The 19,765-nt window shown below is 39.8% G+C and overlaps 3 protein-coding genes across 8 annotated transcripts in view; 1 reads left to right on the top strand and 2 right to left on the bottom strand.

The window, feature by feature from the left end:
- fcho1 (FCH and mu domain containing endocytic adaptor 1) overlaps positions 1-1,776 on the bottom strand; it is a 36,082-nt gene extending 34,306 nt beyond the window's left edge. Inside the window, exon 1 of the mRNA XM_086090247.1 lies at positions 1,656-1,776. The gene's annotated coding sequence lies outside the window, so the exon portion shown is untranslated. The remainder of the gene's footprint in view (positions 1-1,655) is intronic.
- A 376-nt stretch (positions 1,777-2,152) lies between these two features.
- Positions 2,153-16,183, top strand: prg4b (proteoglycan 4b). Of its 4 annotated transcripts, none has more exons than XM_086088403.1 (15): positions 2,153-2,293; positions 7,817-7,895; positions 8,072-8,194; positions 9,927-10,049; positions 10,306-10,386; positions 10,508-10,567; positions 11,326-11,385; positions 11,481-11,741; positions 11,942-13,309; positions 13,681-13,767; positions 14,183-14,319; positions 14,409-14,565; positions 14,643-14,750; positions 15,287-15,415; positions 15,696-16,183. In XM_086088403.1, exons 2-15 carry the CDS (start codon positions 7,829-7,831, stop codon positions 15,803-15,805), a joined length of 2,871 nt encoding a protein of 956 aa, XP_085944529.1. In that variant the 5' UTR covers positions 2,153-2,293; positions 7,817-7,828; the 3' UTR covers positions 15,806-16,183. The 4 variants fall into 4 exon arrangements, with proteins under 4 accessions (XP_085944529.1, XP_085944531.1, XP_085944527.1 ...); XM_086088401.1 differs by lacking the exon at positions 2,153-2,293 and adding an exon at positions 7,678-7,751; XM_086088405.1 differs by lacking the exon at positions 8,072-8,194.
- Positions 15,837-19,765, bottom strand: part of tprb (translocated promoter region b, nuclear basket protein) — a 29,479-nt gene continuing 25,550 nt past the window's right edge. For all 3 annotated transcript variants that reach the window (XM_086088398.1, XM_086088399.1, XM_086088400.1), the window contains exons 46-51: positions 18,775-18,869; positions 18,592-18,690; positions 18,362-18,512; positions 16,631-16,758; positions 16,463-16,549; positions 15,837-16,007 (exon numbers count right to left, since the gene is read on the bottom strand). In XM_086088398.1, coding sequence (XP_085944524.1) covers positions 15,958-16,007; positions 16,463-16,549; positions 16,631-16,758; positions 18,362-18,512; positions 18,592-18,690; positions 18,775-18,869 — 610 coding nt within the window. In that variant the 3' untranslated portion in view covers positions 15,837-15,957. The remainder of the gene's footprint in view (positions 16,008-16,462; positions 16,550-16,630; positions 16,759-18,361; positions 18,513-18,591; positions 18,691-18,774; positions 18,870-19,765) is intronic.

The raw sequence follows: 19,765 nt of genomic DNA, 5'->3' as shown, positions 1-19,765 counted from the left end.
GGCGATCTAAGTATTCACCTGCTCCTTTCATTTTCCTCCAAGTGCTGCTGATGCTGTGTAAACACAATTGGCTGCGTGCAGTACTGGAGGAAATTTCTATTTGACATGTCCTCGTTTTCTCCCCGCATCACTTCTCTTTATTTTTTCTGCTTGCTACTTTCTTGCCACTGGCTGTGTTATTAGTTAGTAGCTTGGTGTCACAGCTACTATTTTCAACCGTTCATATAGACAGCTGCACCAGATACGTCAAGCAATCTACTCTGATTCAGATCGTAAAAAGGTAGGAATAGAAGTTGCTGGCGAAGTACAGTGGGAGGAAAGAGTATCATTGTGAATCCCTTTGGAATTCCTTAAACTGCTACATATACCGGTCATGAAATGCTGTCTTATCTTAATGTAAATCTATCCATCCATTATCTACCGCTTATCCGGGGTCGGGTCGCGGGGCCTCCCGCCGGTGGGGCATGCCCAGAGGAGGAAACTCATTTCGGCCGCTCGTATCCGACCCACAGCTCGTGACCACAGGTGAGGGTAGGAACGTAGCTCGACCGGTAAATCGAGAGCTTCACCTTTCAACTCAGCACCTTCTTCACCACAACGGACCGATACGGAGTCCGCATCAGACGCTGCACCGTGACTGTCGATCTCCCGCTCCATTCTGCCCTCACTTGTGAACAAGACCCCAAGATACTTGAACTCCTCCACTTGGGGCAGAATCTCATTCCCGACCCGAACAGTGACTCCACCCTTTTCCGACTGAGGACCGTGGTCTCGGATTTGGAGATGCTGATCTTAATGTAAATCCTAAAAATCAAACTAACATCACCTTAACTATATGCTTTCATATTTATATAGAAAATGACATGTAAACATTTATAGAAATGTGACTTCCCACCAGGCTTTGCATTAGCACTGTTTCTTGGGATTGGGATTAACAGATAAAGACGCGGGCTTTTCTGAAACAATGTTACTTGAGTATTACATTTCAAAAAATTATATAAACGGATTGGAACATCTATCAAACCATGAATTACGACTGGATATCCACTGGAAACCAACACACCTTTTGGGGCCCTGCTGCCCATGCAGCCAGCCCAGAAACCCAATACTGAGTTTACAACCTTTTGAGTAGCATTTTCAAGTATCAAATTGTTCAAGAGTGACAAAAACCTCACTGAAAATAAAACTATTTGTCCAATGCCATGGATGACACCCGCCGAAGTAGATTAACGAATCACAAGACATCATAGAATGAAAAGTATTTATCAACTGTGCAAATTTAGGAATTTGCATCATGAGATCTTCGTCATCTATAAAAGTTGGGAGGTACTGACTTAAAAGTTGCATTAATTGTATCCAATTGCTACAACACCCAGACAATTCAAATATCTGTACACCTCAACAAAAAATACATGCTTCTCTGTTACGTTAAATAAAACTTTAAACTGTGGTCCTATACATTTAGTAAATTAATACTCGAGTTTATTCAGGTGAACTACAGTACAGTACATCTGGGTTAGCTTGTGTCAAACAACGGCGTCAACTAGAGTGCTGCCACAGCCATACATGACCAAAATGCACGACGCTTTCACAAATAAAATGTTATAAACGGTGTTTGAAGAGACGGAAAATTGGAATAGAGGGTAATGTATTACCTGTGTAGACTTCTCCGGAGACGTTTATATGGCATAGTCCTGCCCCAGTGTGTCAACAGCCTCCATCCGACAGTCTCGTAGGTAACACTCAGCCGTATGCTTGTTGTAGTAGAAAAGAGCGACGCTTTCCAAGGGTGCACTCCCACTCACCCCCTTCACGACGACGATTGGCTACCTAGCCCGTCACTCAGAGAGAACCGTCAAGTAGGCATAGCAACCGTATAGAGGCGTGTTTAAGAGTGAATAGCAGCATCTTATTGGTTAATTAATTCGTATGAGACCAGGACCCCCAAAAAAGTATCATCGAAGAAACTACAAGTAGATAGCTTTAATAAGTAATTTGATAGATAGTGGCAATGTACGAAGTGAGCTAAAGTCTGTGAATTTTACAATTTCACTCCACACGCTGTATTCGCATTGATGAATGCTATTTGGCCCCCACCTGGATGATAACACCAACTACATCAACATCACTCAAATTCTCCCCATTTAGCCAACGCCCCCATTTCAACTTTTAGAAAAATATCGCAGCACGCCACATGTCACCAAATTATTAATGCTGAAATAATGACGATCTCATCCATTGCAGCCTGATCATCCTGGAAGGGGGAGTAGCACATTTGCGGTCCCTTTTCACGGTTTGTCATTTTTTGCCTGTTGTTGTTGCTTTTTGTGTTTGGTTCGATTAGTCCATTAGGGGGTGTCGTTAAAATGTGTCAACTGTGGGCATGTGAAGCCCTTTGAGACTCTTGTGTAAATAAATAAATAAGCTTGACTTGACTTACTTTACTTTACTTTAATGTACTTAATTAATGTACACCCAAATCACACTACGCTCACATGCTTCCAGGAAGACATGACTGAGGCAGAGGCAGTAAGACTGCCTCTTTTCTTTTGTCTTACAGCTGGTTAGTAAGATAAAAGTGAGGACAAACAACATACTAGCACATGGACTTGGTACATGGACAACTAAATAGCCCGCACACGTGAATGTGAGTGTGACTGACTGTACTTAGTGATTGACTGGCAACTAGAACATCGGCTCTTGCCCAAGGCTAACTCACCCGTGATCCTTTTATGATGCCCAAATGCTATAGAAAATAGATGGATGGATTTTCATGTAAATAAATTTATTAGAGTACCACACTTGTCATCTACTTGCTGAACCTTACACAGTACCTTCAAATGCACTAGAGACTGCGAATTAATAATACCGTAAATTGCTTGTACTCATCCCAGGGGAAATGATGCACCTGTGTAGAGCCACATTATAGCTCCAAGAAAGGAATACAGTAGGGTTACACTTTTCACTCAGATGAGGATTCATTTTTATTGTATTTTTCTTGAAGAAGCAATTCTTTAACCATTCCCCTATCGACTGTTCTTTGGTCATCTTTTCTTTGTCTTCGACCTTGTGCCTCCTGTGTGCGATGCTTGTGTGACTTAAAATATTTTCTTGCCAATAACAACAATACTAATAATAATACAATAATAAGAACAACAACAACCAATGTTACTTTTCATTGACAAGCACTACCTCTTCCCTATACTTTTCAAAAATATTGATTTTATATTTCCTTTTGAACTGGTCTATGTCTACTCTGAAAACATATTTTCAATATTGCCCGGCAGTAAATTATGTCTAGATTTATACACCAATTGTACAGTATTAAATACCACAAGATTTTTACAGTTTTAGATCGTAAAAACAGTGTATTGGTGTGGTGGAGATATAATACATTATGGACTGCTCTTATAGCTCTTTTTTGCAACAGAAACAGAGGTTGTAATGATGTCTTGTGTTTCCCCAAACTTTTGAACAATAATTTAAATGTGTTAAAACTAGAGAGCAGTACAGAATGTGTAATGATTTCTGATTGAGAAAATGTTTGACTTTTGCCAGAATGGAGATGCTTTTAGAAAGTTTGGATCCAATATATTTAATGTGTGGTTTCCAGCAGATTTTATGATCAACAATTACCCCCAGGAATTTAATCTTATTTACTCTTTCTATATCTACACCTTCAATTTGCAATCTTGCGCAGTTACCTATTTTAACATTACCAAACACAACTAATTTCGTCTTGTTTAAATTTTTTGATAACTTGTATTTATTAAGCCATGTTTTTACTTTCTTAAACTCTGAGGTAATTGTATCCAAAATAAGATGCATTTTCTCACCAGAAACCAGAATAGTGTCATCTGCAAATAACACAAACTTCAGTAAATGAGACACATTGCATAAATCATTAATATACAATATAAACAGTTTTGGCCCCAACACTGACCCCTGGGGGACACCACATATCATGTCCAAACATTTTGATCCTAATTCCCCCAACATTACAAACGGTTTATTTCTTGTAAATAACTTCTGATCCAATTCAAGGCTGTATCCCTAATACAATAACGCTCAAATTTACTGATCAATATATAATGGTTTATAGAATCAAAAGATTTTTGTTGATCGACGAACAGTCCTATTGTAAGTTTCTTTTTATCTATGCAGTTGACCTGTTTTTTTCTAAATCTACTGACCATCAGAAAGTATTTTATGTTTTTCTATGAATTTATCTAATCTGTTATTGAAAAGTTTTTCAAGAATTTTGGACAATTGTGGTAGAAGGGAGACAGGCCTGTAATTTGTGAACTTGTATTTTTTTCCCCAGCTTTGTAGATTGGGATAATTTTGCAGTTTGAAATGTAATAAATTGGCGACGTACATAAGTGGTTTAGAAAATATTGTCTGTGACAATAGCACTTGCACTTTCATTGTCCTTTTTATCTCCGTCTCCTCGGTGGTATTCAATCTCCCTTTCTTTTTCCTCCCCTGTTCCTCTGTGCTGCTCAACCTCTTTATCCCCTTCATTATCTGTTTCTTTGTGATCATCGGGCTGGCCGGCACTGGTTTCGACATCCTCTATGATGTTGGTGACGGGTCTGAGGGAGTCAAACAAGTTGGACTCCTCCACTTCAAACTGACTTTTGTTTCTCTCCTTTTGTGCCTGAGTCAATGTAACCTGCTCCATAATAATTTGGCGCAGAATGGAGGACCTGCATGCGTTGTTGAAGCCTAATATCTAAATTTATTTTCCGTTGTTCTATCTGTTGTCGAAAATAGTGGTCTTTGGGGGTAAAGTTCCTAGTTGAGAGCAATGCAGGTGTTTCGCTCTTTTGAGTCACTTTTATCTTATCCTGAGCTGATACATGGGTTTCCTCCTCCCGAGGTCCATCAGTGGCTTCCTGTCCAGTGTCCACCTCTTACCAGGGTGCAAAAATGGTACTGGTTCCTTACTCGTGTTCTTCAGTTGTCTCATCCGCCACAGGCGCATCAGCCGTATTGAGTTACGGTATATCAATTGAGTTACGGTATATCATACACTCCAAAGATGCTGCATGCTATGGAAGCCCGTTCTCGCCAGTAAAAAAAGAAAAACAACAAAAAAAATTTTTTGTTTGACTACACTAGTAGTCACTAGCAAAACACTGGCTTCGATTTTGTATTAGTATTAGGTGCGTTCAATGACAAACATCCAAATAGGACATTTAAAACTGGAGGAAAAAACATTATGAATTAAATGAATTAAACATGACAACAAGCCTATAAATATTAACAAGCTAATAAGGCCTAATGCTGGGTGCTTTATCATTGATATAGGCCTGTCAGTCGACTGCACCTATGTTGTGGCACCTTTGATTATAGTGTTAAAATCAAATCAAATTTGAACAGGTAAGCTGTGTGCTTAAAAATTGAATCAAATATGTGTGTATTAAGTGCGTGTCAACAACAAAAGTTACACGTAAAGATTCTGGGTGGGGTTTACGTCTGACTCTTTAGTGTGCACTCCAAATATGCACACCCTGTAAAATGCCAGTGTTCACTGTAAATTTCTGTGGAACTGAATGTACACAATGGGGTACATGATGTAAAGTTGGTTGTTTTTGAAGTAGTGTGTAATTATGTAAAAGCCGAGCCTGATAAAAAAGTAGTTATCTAGCGTGTGGCCACAAGAGAGCGCACTGGACCCACTTTTAAACTTTTTCCACCCTCCATATGTGAGAAATATAATAAGTGGAATTAATGAAGAATTTATAATGGCTTGGAATCGACTTTTATATTTTTGTGCATATCGTGAGGCAATTATGCCCAAGGAATTCTTAACTTACTGTCACAATATCAATTGCAATTAGCAACAAACAAGTTGGTTTGGTTTTATTAAACATATAAACATAAAGAAAACACAAAACACATTACAAGTTTAAAATATAAATTGAAGTAAAAAAGAGAAATAATAGGAAGAAAGAAAATAGTTTATATGTTCAAAAGGGGTAGGAGGAAGTTAAAAACGTATCCAGTCCTACCCCTTATTCGTTTTATGTTGATAAAAGAACATGTTGATAAAATAACATAAAACGAATAAGGGGTAGGACTAGATAAATTTTGAACTAACTCCTACCCCTTTTGAACATACAAACTCTTTTTTCTTCCTATTTTTATTTTTTTCTTTACTTCAATTTATATTTTAAACTTATAATGTGTTTTGTGTTTTCTTTATGTTGGTATGTTTAATAAAAGCATAGAACCAAACCAAGTTGTTTGCTGCTAATTGCAATCAATATTGTGACAGTAAGTTAAGAATTCCTTAGGCAAAATTGCATCACGATATACACAAACATATAAAAGTCCATTCCATTATAAATTATTCATTAATTCCACTCATTATATTCCTCACATATGGAGGGTGGAAAAAGTTTAAAAGTGGGTCCAGTTTTGCTCTCTTGTGGTCACACGCTAAATAATTACTTTTTAATCAGGCTCAGCTTTTACATAATTACACACTACTTCAAAAACGGCCAACTTTATATCATGTACCCCATCGTGTACATTCAGTTCCACAGAAATGTACAGTGAACACTGACATTTTACAGTTTACGCTCACATGCAAACCTATGGGACAATTTAAAGTCTTTATTTTTTGTAAATGTGAGAGAAAGCTGGAGGACCCGGATAAAATCCATAATGCGATCTTTGGGGGAGAGGGAAAGAAAATAACTGCACACACTACTGAGTCGGAAGACATTATTTTATTATTATGACAACTTAAAAACGGAGTCAGTTCATGTATTCCATTCCAATAAATTGGCAGACTATGTTCCATGTCCAGTTCAGAATTGTATCCATAAAATAACTTAATAAGACAATGTTATTCTTTATGTCTTTTATCTAAACTTAAGAAAATGATTGGATGGATGTTAGAAGCATTCCTGGAGAAAAAACTCACTTGAATAGCTGAGTAGCTCCCCTGCTCCCTATAACACTTATGATGAAGCACCTCTCGTGTTCCATCATGATGGATGGGGAGCTTCACTGTAGCAATGGTATTAGTCAGGTGATGCGTGGTGCCTGGTTTCCTCCAAACATGATGCCTGGCATTCACGCCAGATAATTCAATCTGTCTCATCAGACCAGAGAATTATTTTTCTCATGGTGTGACAGTCTTTCTTCAGGTGTCTTTTGGCAAACTCCAGAAAGGCTGTCTTGTGCCGTTTAGTTAGGAGTGGCTTCGTCTGGCCACTTACCAATACCATACAGGTCTGGTTGAGTGCTGCAGAGATGGTTGTCCTTCTGGAAAGGTTCTCCTCTCTCCACAGAGGGTTGCTAGAGCTCTGACTGAGTAACTATTGGGTTCTCGAGCTCAATTTTTAGTTTGTTGGCAAAGGCTGTGAATACTTTCATAAAACTTGGGCTGTTGTGTGTCAAATTCAGATTTAAAAAATGAATGTATTTCATTTTGGGATGAGGCTGTAACATATAACAAAATGTGGAAAGAGTGAACTGCTGTGAATTTTCCGCATTCACTGTATGTGTGGCACATTACAAAGTTGGTGTTTTCAGAAGTCTGCCTGGCACAGATGTGTCGGCGTACTTCCAGGTGTTTGTGAGGAAATGAACGAAAGACCCTCCCTGCGGCGTGTGAGGTCATTTCGACGACAGACCGGGTCTGCCAATTATGACCAAGTTCGCCGGCCTCTCTCAGCCTTTAAAAGCAGCAGAAGTCCAAAGTTAAGCAGGATTTACATAGAGCTTTATGCTTGGTAGGATATTTTTGTCATTTATGCTCCGAAAAAAACATTTCATTATTTAATGTGCTTACTTTCAGGTATACAAAAGAATGTCTCCGACTCCTTTGTGTTCACTTATTCTGCTGGCTTGTGCCTTGACTCCAATTCTCAGTCAAAGTGAGTATAATGCTTATATGGTGCCTTTTAGCTGCATGCTGTGAGTAAACAAATAATGACGTGTGTTTATTGTACTCATTTATGTTTACTATTGTGGCAATTATTTACCAGACAGGTCCTCTGTGTGTCATCTCTTCTACACTCAGTTTTCCTGTAATTCAATGCTCTCTTATCAGAAACAGACAGTTGCAGGGGAAGATGTGGTAACGAGTACTACCGAGGTTACATGTGCCAATGTGATTATAACTGCGTGGCGTACGGCGAATGTTGCCTCGACTTTGAATCTCAATGCACCACAAGTGAGTGAATACTGTATTTCACGTTTTACTTGAGTAATGTTGAACTCGCAAGAATAGTTTCACTGAAAGGTAAAAAGTAGGTGGATATTTAATAAAACCCTCAGTGTTGAACAGAAGAAGCAATCGTTCATTTATAAGCTTTAAACAATGTAAAGTAAAGTACATACATGCAGATTTACTCTCACTGGCATTAATAAAGTACAGCCAGAAAAAATATTTCAACATTCTAAAATGTATGTTTTATTGGGATGGGAAACTTAAATTCTGGAGGATGTTACAATTTTCTATCATTACTATTGGGGGGCTTTCCTAAATGCTATTTTAGATATGGAGTAGGACAAAATACGAGCATATGTGCGAAAAATGTGCTCTTCATTTTTGATAACATTTCACAATGTATAAAAGATTCACTCTCATAACCCAACAACATAGGGGTTTAAGGAACCAACAAATTGACCCCACACTACATTATTTTTTTTCCCAGTGCAGGGCTCTCTTGCATAAACAATTATATTCAAGGACGACACAACTGTTGAATAAGAAACCAATATTAACTAATTTACTGCCATTGACGGTTATAGACGTCAAAAAATTATTTGAACTAGTTTCACATTTTTTCCACTTTTGTTAACAAGAGTATGAAAACCTAGAAAAAATGTATTGTACATATAGAACAGATATAACATTTGTGATTAATCTTGAGTTTAAATAATTAAGTAATGAAACAAAAAAGAAAATATTTAAAAATTAGGGGCGTCAGACGATTACATTTTTTAATTGTAATTAATCGCATGACTTTAATAGTTAACTCACGATTAATCACAAATGTTATATCTTTTCTAAATGTACAATACCTTTTTTTCTAGGTTTTCATTCTCTTGTTAACAAAAGTGGGAAACAAATGTGAAACTAATAGAAATAGTTCAAATGAATTTTTTACGTCTATAGCAGTGAATGAGTTAAGTGCAAGTATTCATTTTGTGCATTTTTTCACAAAAATCGACTCTCAAAATTGTAATATTATTGAGGTATTATGTTTGTTCTGCATATCATTAAAAATCATCAAAAATCATTAGGTCGGCTACTCACATTGTAGTATAGGGCAGTATAAGATCTGGTGTCTGCCATCTAGTGATGAATGTTAATATTGCAACTTAAAAGTAGACTTGAACCCTGCATATTAGCAGTTCAGCACCTACGGATTTGCATATTCGTAGATTTTTTTCTCTTTTTTTACGCAATTTTTTTCACCCGTTTCCCTTCGTGCTTCAGGAAAACACATATTGAACATCATCAGTGTTTTTTGTTTTGTTTGCAGGAATAAAATTTATTAAAAACATTTTGGTGGGTGAAATTAATCAAAGGACCAACTTTGAGTGTGGCCCCTGGGCCACCAGTTGCCCATCCCTTTGGTTGTGGAATGGTTCAGTGGTAGAGTGGTCATCTCCCAAGGTTGTGGGTTCTATCCACCACTGTTGTGCCAATGTTGAAGTGTCCTTGGGTAAGACACTGAACCCCCAGTTGCTCCTGATGCTGCACCATCAGTAGTGAAGTGCTTTGAGGGCCTTAATAGGTGGAAAAGCGCTATACAAGTGAAAGACCATTTAGCATTCCTGGCCCTAAAGTGTCCGATATTGCCCTAATGTTTCTCAAGAATAAAAATCTTGCTGTATATGTACTATTAGCTGTAGCTGACTTTGCAGGTGTGTCATATTGCATTTATCTGCCACAGAGAACTCCTGTCGAGGTCGATGTGGGGAATCATTCAAGAGAGGCCAACTGTGTAGCTGTGACTCTGGTTGTGTTAAATTCAAGCAGTGTTGCCCTGATTACAAGATCCACTGTGATGCAGAAGGTAAGCTATGTCCGGCATATTGCGCATGATCAGTGTCGTGCTTCTGATACAAAGACACAGCAGTAAATACCGTGCATTAGTCAAATTAATGACTTGAATAATTAACTTGCACGAACAACGCAAAGTAGGAGAGGCAACAAATGGTAGAAATTGTAGTGCAGTACAAAAGTAGCCCTGCATGCTAACACGCATGCAGCATGCAGGAATCTACACCAACACATTTGGTTGATGCTATTTTCTGTCTTAATTGCCACAGAGGAAAACAATGGAGCATCCAATGCATCAGCACCAGGGACGAGTAGTTCATGTGATAATGTAGATGATAAAACCCCCAAAGGTATATTTACCTTGACAAAAGGCTTGATTTTAACAAAATATATACGATATGTGTTATGTAAATAATTTACAGGACTGGCAACGATGATCCCACTAATATTTATTCATCAATATTCCTACAGAGGAAACTGTAAATGAAGCAGAACAGCCATCTGTGGCATTCAGTGGGGCAAACGATGAAGGTAACTATTCTAGTATGTTTTTCTTTTGTTTGGGTTTTCCCCGAATACTCTGTCTTCCTCCCTATGTTTGACTGGCGTATATTCTAACCTCCCTCCAAAAGTCAACTAGGATAGATAGACTAGAGGAAAAATTCTAGTTGACTTATGACCCATTTTAAGATAAGAACCATAGACAGTGGATTGACGGGTGGATGGATCTAAGGTCCTCCAAAATATACTTGAGCGCATCTGTTTTTAATATGAGCACGACCCAATTATCAAAACAATGTTTGTGAGCGATTGTAGTTGTATTGCTGTGGTTTGGTCACCATGCAGAAAGCCAAGAAGCACATGCTTGAGTGGCCAACAGTAACACAAGAGAGCAGTGCTGACAGTGTGGGAGGCTAATGGGCACAGCTTCACGCCCAAGAGAGAAAAATCAAAAGAGGACGGCAGGACTAGGCTACATGGCCAAAAGTATTGGAACACACCTCATTATCTGATAACTGGGAATTAACTAATCAGGGATGGCGTGGACCACAAACTCTACACTCACATGGTGTTCTGGATGAATCACTCGAATTTCCCACAGACATACTCCCATCATCTTGTAAAAGACTTCTAAGAAGAGCGAATCAAGCCCTTATGTTCCTCCAGGTTTTGCTCCCAAAGATATAATGGCCTGGGAGTGTGCCTTAGTATGACTGTACATTATTTTGAAAGTAATCATTCATGTGTAGGCGTGCAGACATCATTTGTTTCATATTTTCCCATGACAGATAATAACGACGTTCTGCTAGTGAGTCCAACATTGTTTCCACAAGATGATGCCAATGATGGTGAGCTATAAGAAACAAATTACATCTTTCACTTGTAATCTCTCATGAAATTGACATTGTAGCTGTATTTTTACACTATAACCTTGTGGATATAGCTACTCCCACAGAGACCATTCCCAGTGATGACCATTCCGACACTGCAGATCCAGAGGAAAGTCAGACGCCAGAAAGCACTAGTGGGTATGGCTCATCTGAAGCTGAGCCACTGGATGCGGTCTCCACTCAAGCCACCGTGATCACAGACACTTCACAGGCGAGGACAGAGACAGTTCCATTGGCGACAACACCTTCAGAAGATGAGGTCAACCTTTCAACCATTCCCATGGATGATGGAGTCACCTCCACTGAGAGAGCAGGTGTGTAAAGATAGGACGGGTTGTAACTTGAGGTTTATTTTGATCTTTAAAGGGGTAGACGAGATGGATTTAGATATTTGACACGGGTGAACCATTGAAAGTTTACATATAAGGGGGTACCACTCTAACAATGTAAATACCCTCACAATAGAAAAGTCATTCTGATCAATCCGTTGTTTCGACTGTTTTACCTGACTCAGAGACAACATCTTCACAAGTCACCACGGAAGCTGAACAAGTTTCCAAACAACCCAGTCCAACTTCAGAACCCCAACCAGAACCTTCTTCCACAGCGGTCACTACAATGCAGGAGAAAGCATCCCGGGCACAGACAGATTCTCAGACTGAAGATGGCACACCCTCGTTTTCCACTGCAGTTCCTAATGTAGCTGCAACTTCAGAACCCACAAAGGAGCTGTCCACAACCTTAGCCCCACAAGAACCCTCACAAGAGTCTTCCATATCTTCAGTACCACCTTCAGAACCCTCACAAGAGTCTTCCACATCTTCAGTACTACCATCAGAACCCTCACAAGAGTCTTCCACATCTTCAGTACCACCATCAGAACCCACACAAGAGCCTTCCACATCTTCAGTACCACCTTCAGAACCCTCAGAAGAGTCTTCCACATCTTCAGTACTACCATCAGAACCCTCAAAAGAGCCTTCCACATCTTCAGTACCACCATCAGAACCCACACAAGAGCCTTCCACATCTTCAGTACCACCTTCAGAACCCTCACAAGAGTCTTCCACATCTTCAGTACTACCATCAGAACCCTCACAAGAGTCTTCCACATCTTCAGTACCACCACAAGAACCTTCGGAGTCTTTCACATCTTCAGTACCTTCACAAGAGTCTTCTACATCTTCAGTACCACCACAAGAATCTTCAGAGTCTTCCACATCTTCAGTACCACCACAAGAACCCTCACAAGAGTCTTCCACATCTTCAGTACCACCATCAGAGCCCTCACAAGAGTCTTTCACATCTTCTGTACCACCACCAAAACCCTCACAAGTGTCATCTACACCTGCATTGCCATCAGAGCCCACACAAGAGTCATCCACACCTTCAGAGCGCTCACAAGAGTCGGCCACAACTTCAGCACCCCAACACCCAACACAAGATTCCTACACAGATGCAGAAAGCTCTGAGGCACCTATCCTCACTGATTTGACAACAGTCCCACAATCAATCACAACCACTTCAGTTGGTACAACAGGCCACCCTTCCTCTCCGCCAGACCTTAAGAATTCCTCCGCTAGTGTTTCTCCGGTGGGATCGGACCTCGACGACACGACGACAGTTAATCCTTTGCTCAAAGATGCGTCGCAAAGTGATTCTACAGATGAGGTTACCCAGGCAGAACCTTCCACCGCTCCAGTAACAGATACACAGAAACCCACCAGTCCTGAATCACCTGAAACCACCACCAAACCTCAGGATAAGCCAAACCCTTCCGGTCCACTGATAACAGTCTCTGTGGATAAACCTGCTTTCAAACCTGAGACTAAGCCAGTCGATGCAGTGCTGACTGTGGATAGCTCCAGGGACTACCAAGCAGGTAAACACTTGCTTTGAATATCAGGACAACATTCTATAAAAGAAACTCTGGGAATTGTAATGAATTACAGATTTTCTAGTTGACGTTCAAATATTACCAGAGGGATTGCCAGAGGTGTGATATTACCCATGACCTTCGCCACAATATATTTTCTGATTGCTTAATTTTTTCCATGGAGTACACAATTGAGTGTTATAAGCATTTTTGGTTTCCCACATTGAGTGGAGTTAACAGTTAAAACTACTACAGGGAGAAAAAAAAGAAAAATACATAAATAATAACCCACCCACCTTCAGATTAAGTTGTGGTTACAATATTTATTTTCATTTTCCCCACAGTGATGTTTTTATTAAAGATGTCTTTATTTCCAGATGACAGCAATGACACAAACTTGTGCAGCGGGCGTCCTGCCAATGCAGTCACCACCCTGAGGAACGGAACAATAGCGGTTTTCAGAGGTTGGTGCCAGAAATGATTTTTAACGAGAAAAACATAACAAAAAATACATGTTAAGTCACTGTGGTTATGAAAATATAATTTATTGTGACAATGGGACACTTGCATCTCAAGCCATGACATTAACATTATTGCATCACCACTTGCATAGTCATAAAGGCAAATATTTTGTTGTGTATTATTAGCCATTAAACTACACCTTGATAAATGGGTGTCATTTAGGTATATAGTAGGTGAAGATTTGTGGATTACATTTTCCAATGATTAATATCCTTGACAATTTTCAAGATCAGTTGAGCGCGTAGCATAATAAACATAGCATTCTAATCAACAGTAGAATAAGTTAAGACAACATATATTCTTGAATATGTACATATTTCTCTCATGCAGTCTAATAGGTGTTCATGTTCTCTACAGGGCACTACTTTTGGTTTTTGGACAGAAACAGGGTGCCAGGTCCAGCCCGTGACATCACACAAACGTGGGGCGTCCCATCCCCCATTGACACTGTGTTCACTCGTTGCAATTGTCAGGGGAAAACATACATTTTCAAGGTCATTTGTGTGACTTTGTCGCGATCATCTTAAAATAAAACACACACACCGGGATGCATTATTATATGCGAGTTTCGTGTGGCTTGCAGGGAAACCAGTACTGGAGATTTGAGAACAATAATTTGGACCCTGGATATCCAAAGGACGTTGAGACGGGCTTTGACGGACTTCAAGGTCGCATCACAGCTGCTCTTTCTGTTCCCCAGTACCGGAGGAGGAGAGAATCTGTATATTTCTTCAAGACAGGTGACCCACATGTCAATTATTACCTAAATATTGCATTTTGGCACAGTGTCCAAACTCATAACTGTTGATTCTTCCAGGTGGATTGGTGCAGAAATATTCCTATCAGTTTGGCAGCAGTCCCTCATGTAACAGGAAACCCAGTTTTGCCATTTACACAGTCCGTAATCGAGTGGCGCGACAAACAGGTAGGAATAACAACTACACAACTCTGAACAGGGGAGAAGTTTTGATAGAAATGCAGTGACCAAATTGCACTTCATTTAGGGTTTGTCACCCCAACAATTTAAAAAAAAAGATTTTATCACACTTTATGAATGTATAATTTACCATGGGGCTTTATTTTCAGGATATGTTCAGTTAACATATCTGACCGTATCAATCAAATCTCTGAATTTTGGTAAAGGGATAATTTCTCTTGCATTAGATCATGAAGGTGCACCTAATGTTATGGCCAGGGAGTGGTTTTCAGGCTGTTTTGACTGAAATTGTGTGGTAAATGTCACAGCGGGCGCGAGCAGAACAATAACACTCGGTGAACTCACACAGGTCACTTTTGAGTTTCAACACAGCTTTCTGGAAAATGAGTCATGCCTCTCAAACAGAGGGGACAACCTGGTCCTGTGAGATTTAACACATGGGAAAGAGCCTCAGCACCATTTACGAGAAACCTTAGGACTGAAATGTTAACGAGTTGTTTTTGACAAAGCTGATATGTTTCCAGTTTCACTTTTGGGACCGACAGTCAATATCCGGACGGCCTGGCGAGGATTCCCCACCACTGTCACATCGGCTGTTTCTGTCCCCAGTTACAGGGAACCAGAGGGCTACAAATACTATGTCTTCTCTAGAAGTAAGTAACAGTTGAGCGTCCCCCCCAAAAAACAAAACAAAACCACATTTTAAACTAATTTGTGAGAAGTCTAGAAAATGGCTGTGTTTGGGTGTGCCAGAAGGAGTGGGTGTTTAAAAAAATAAGTTTATTGCAGTTCTGACCGCAGTCAAAGTTCCATTACAGTGCAAATTTAGGAATGTTTTAACTTTGTTTAAACAGCTGTATGCCACATTCCAAAAGTTACAGGAATTTCCCAGTGACAGAACCAAAAACAAATTAACGCGTTTGTGTCTTGCAGCTAAATCCTACAATATTAGGATGGACAGTGACCGGCCCGTTGTCACTTCACCGAGAGAGAACCCATCTGCTCAGAACAACAATCTCATCAATTGCCCCAAAACACTCTGATGACCACAGAAAGCTTCAAGAAGCCTTCACGTTGGACTGGTTGAAAACCTTTAATTTCAGTTTTTTAAAAGCACATTACTACTTCAGCATTGACTGTGATCAAAATTAAGACATAGAAGAAAGCAAAAAAGAAGGATTTCTATGTGGGAGCTTCATCTAGCGATGCGTCTTCCATGGATTCCTCGCGAAGGAAATGCTTGACCTGTTGGAATATAGAGTACATGTTTAAACTTGGCATACAACGGCTGAATAAACTGCATCTCAAGTCTACAAATAAAAACACAACTTTAAAAAGCATGCAAAGAAATATTCATGTTAGAATCATTACACTTTCTGTAACAGTATATTTAATACACAATAAAGATTGTCCAGTTGGAAGCATGGCTCTTTTCTTACAGCTTTTTCTACATTTTGATGATTATGAATAACAAAACCTTCAGATTTATCCTTAAGAAATGTACATTGCATAAATAATACAAATTATTTAAATAATAATTTATAATCGGGTAAGAAATGGTCTGAAATAAATTTGCTTATTTAAATAGATGTACTTGCATACCCCAATTTTTTAATCTACAGCTTTACATCTACTTAGAAAACATCTAAATGTTAACATGTGTATTTGTCCCTACTGGATTGGAAGAGCTGAAATGTTACCTCCTCTCTTTGCGCGCCCACCGCGGCTCCCTGGCCAACGCTGCAGCTGTCTGCTGGGTGTAGCCCTGGTTGGAGCACTGCTGGTATCTGCCATGCATCATTCAAAAGGACAGTTGGACTTGCATGTCATAAGAATGTCAGGTGATGATGTGAGGTGACCAAGTGTACCTGCAGAGCTGGATGATGGCTCCTGGCTGGTAGACGGCATGCTGGCTGTGTCGGAAGGCTGACTGGGCTCCACCAAATCATCTTGTGACATCACAGCATCCACCGAACTCTCAGCACTGGGTCTGAAACTAGCATGTGAAATACACCTTCACCTTTAACATCTTTCATTTTAGTGAAAGACATTTTAGTATGATCAAGGGTTTTCCCAAATATTTCAGCTCAAGTCCTAAATTAGAAAGCAGATTCCTGGAGAAACTTGCCGAGTGAAGCTGGCGGAGTTTCTGGTGGTGGTGGCTGTTTCACTTCACTGTTTCGCATACTTGCTTGTGACAACAGAGCCTTCCAAAGATCCTTTTGTACCCAATTAAGTGCATATTTATGCAATTACATTACTGTCCATTTTTTTATTTTCCCTTAAACATTTCAGGATTTTTTTCAGTTAAGCTGCACGGGCTATTGGTCAAATTAATGGCAAAGAAGTTGTAAATGATTTATCTCGGTGTCATTTCTTTTCTTTTACATTACAAAAGCCCGGCATTTTAACAGTGGTGTGTGGACTTTATATCCGCTGTGGGCTATTTAGTAAAAATTCAAAAATTTTATTTTATAGGTGTACCATAAAAACAGCAATTTAGTTCACAAGTACACATTGCTGTCTTATAAAATTGACTGATAAAAACAAAAACAAAACGTCATTTATCTGGCAGTCAACCTCAAGTTGACATGAAAATCATTAATTGACTAGGCAGTCACTCAGCCAAGAGCAAGTGGACCTATTTATTCTCTCAAGGACTTCTCAAGCACTTTAGACTTGTTGCGTGTTCAAAGTTAACTTGAATGTTGCATCAATGAAGCACTTAACTCATTCAAACCCAAAAACTAGTGATGCACCGAATATTCGGCCACCGAAAAAAATTCCGTACGAAAATGGCTATTTTAACCATTTTCGGCATTCGGCCAAAATAAAATTAAAGCTGAAAGAATATGGCCAAAATGAGTTGTGGTGACGCAAGCAAAAAACCACTGCAAGCAAGCGTCTGTTTGAATTAAACAATAAACCCGGGGGTGAGTGTCCCCCTCGCTTCTCGCTGGCTTTTCACCGTGTGAGTTTGCACCAGTCGGTCTCAACAGCTCCCGGGGTCATTACGCAAACCGTTTCCGTTGCGTTTCGGTTTTCGGCCAAGCATTTTTCATATTTGGTTTTGGCCCAAAAATTTCATTTCATCCCTACCAAAAACATAGAAATATGTAAAAAAAAATAAAAATAAAAAAGTCAAACAAGATGGCTTTGATACAGCTTCTGGCATGTAGAGGTCGCTTAAAGCAATGCTCGTTATTACAAAAATGGCCAGCAGGTGGCAGCAGAGTATAAGAAATCAGCAAGGGTCATGTTGCTTTTTTTGCCATTGTTTTCAACAGGTTTGTGAATAATACTGAAACGTATCTATATTCTAATAGTAATTGCTGCAAAACTGAAACAGATACACATACTTTTTCCCCTGATGAAAGAAAAGACGAATCTTTCTCTTGATAGGTTTCTTGTTTTTATAGCAATAGAACAGAATATTCTGTGGACCTGGCAAAATCAGTTAAAGCAGCCGGGAGCGAAGGGGGTTGCTTCAGTGAAAGTGACTAGAAAAGAATGAGTTAAACACTAGTTGAAATGTACTGTTTAAACATGCTCTCATATGATATCAAAACAGACAAACATCAGCACAGACGGCATCTTACTTATCAGGGTCTGACTCCAGGAAGACGTCATCTCTCTCCTCGCTTGTACTGGCTGTGCCTAGCACCAGAAGGCCGGGAGTGGATGTGCTGACCATGGGGACCGACTGAGAGGCCTGCTCTGCCACGTCTGATAGAACCACCTCAGAGAACGCTACCAGTTGGAGAAAGGTCAGTGTATATGCAGATTCTTTGAGCGTGTGCTCCGTATTCAGTATTCTAATGAGAACTACCTGAGGCTGCTACTTGTAGTGGTGCGGTGGGAACACTACGTCCGCCAGATTCCTCTTCATGAGATGTGAGGAACAAAGGGCTGTCAAACATCCCGAGACCTGAAGAGGGTCACAATCACATGAAATGTTTTGCTCATTAAAGTGGGTTGACAGAAATTACCTAACTGGGTGGTGAGGGCGTACCTCCTTGTGCTGCAAGCTGACCGAGATCGGAGCTGGTCTGTGGCACTTCGTCAGATTGGCCAAAACGAAAGGTTCTCGCAGCCACTAGGGGAGAACTGCTCAAGGAGACACTTGAGTTACCAGGGGACATTTGTGGGCAGAAGCACGAGGAAACCAAAGTTCATCGAACCCACAAATTATGATAAATAAAAAACATGATTTGATTTTAAACCCATAAGAACAAAAATGTCAGGTTATCCGCTCCCAGTTTCAAAAATGTTTTTGACCCCTGCCCTACAGCACTTTCCCCCCCAACTATTAATGACCAGAGGCACCCATTTCATAATCTACCAAGCCAAAAAAGTACGCAGCAGTGCACGTTCTGACTGATGCACACGGGAAGGTTATGCCCCAGATTGACTTGGTGTTTTAGGGACTTATCCTGCTGTATGAATGGCACCAGGTGGATACAGCGAATGGAAGAACTTTGAAATGTTCTGCCTGTCACTATACATCACAGGCATAAATAGATTAACCACAATTTATTTGTATTTTTAACAAATATTTTTCTGACAAATTAAAATGGATCATTTCCCACTGAAACCCTGATAGATCACTCACGTCACACCAGTGTGCCACAGAACCATGGTTGACAATTACTGCCCTAGAGGGCATATTGTAATGTTGCAGTGAATCCCCGCCTTTTCATGGTTTGACATTCATGAATTTTCTGATTCTTAGGGGGAACATTTTCTCCATTCATCACTGTAAAACCTATTCGCTGTTTAGTAAGGCCACTTATCTACTATTAAAAAATATTTTGCCACCATTTTGTGGCTTCTATAGGTAACCACAAATCTTTTTGGTTGGGTGTCAATTACTCTGGTATTTTCACTTATCGTGGCAGGGCTTGCATAGTCCCTTTCCCCCATTATCATACTGCATTTGGCAATTGCTGCAATCAGCATTAAATACTTCTCACTTTCTGAGGAAATTACCATTCCTAGAATTA

Source organism: Leptonotus elevatus, chromosome 11 (assembly GCF_054856555.1).
Source record: "Leptonotus elevatus isolate MCC_2025b chromosome 11, RoL_Lele_1.0, whole genome shotgun sequence".
NCBI classification, from domain to species: Eukaryota; Metazoa; Chordata; class Actinopteri; order Syngnathiformes; family Syngnathidae; genus Leptonotus; species Leptonotus elevatus.
This window is presented reverse-complemented; position numbering and strand designations above follow the sequence as displayed.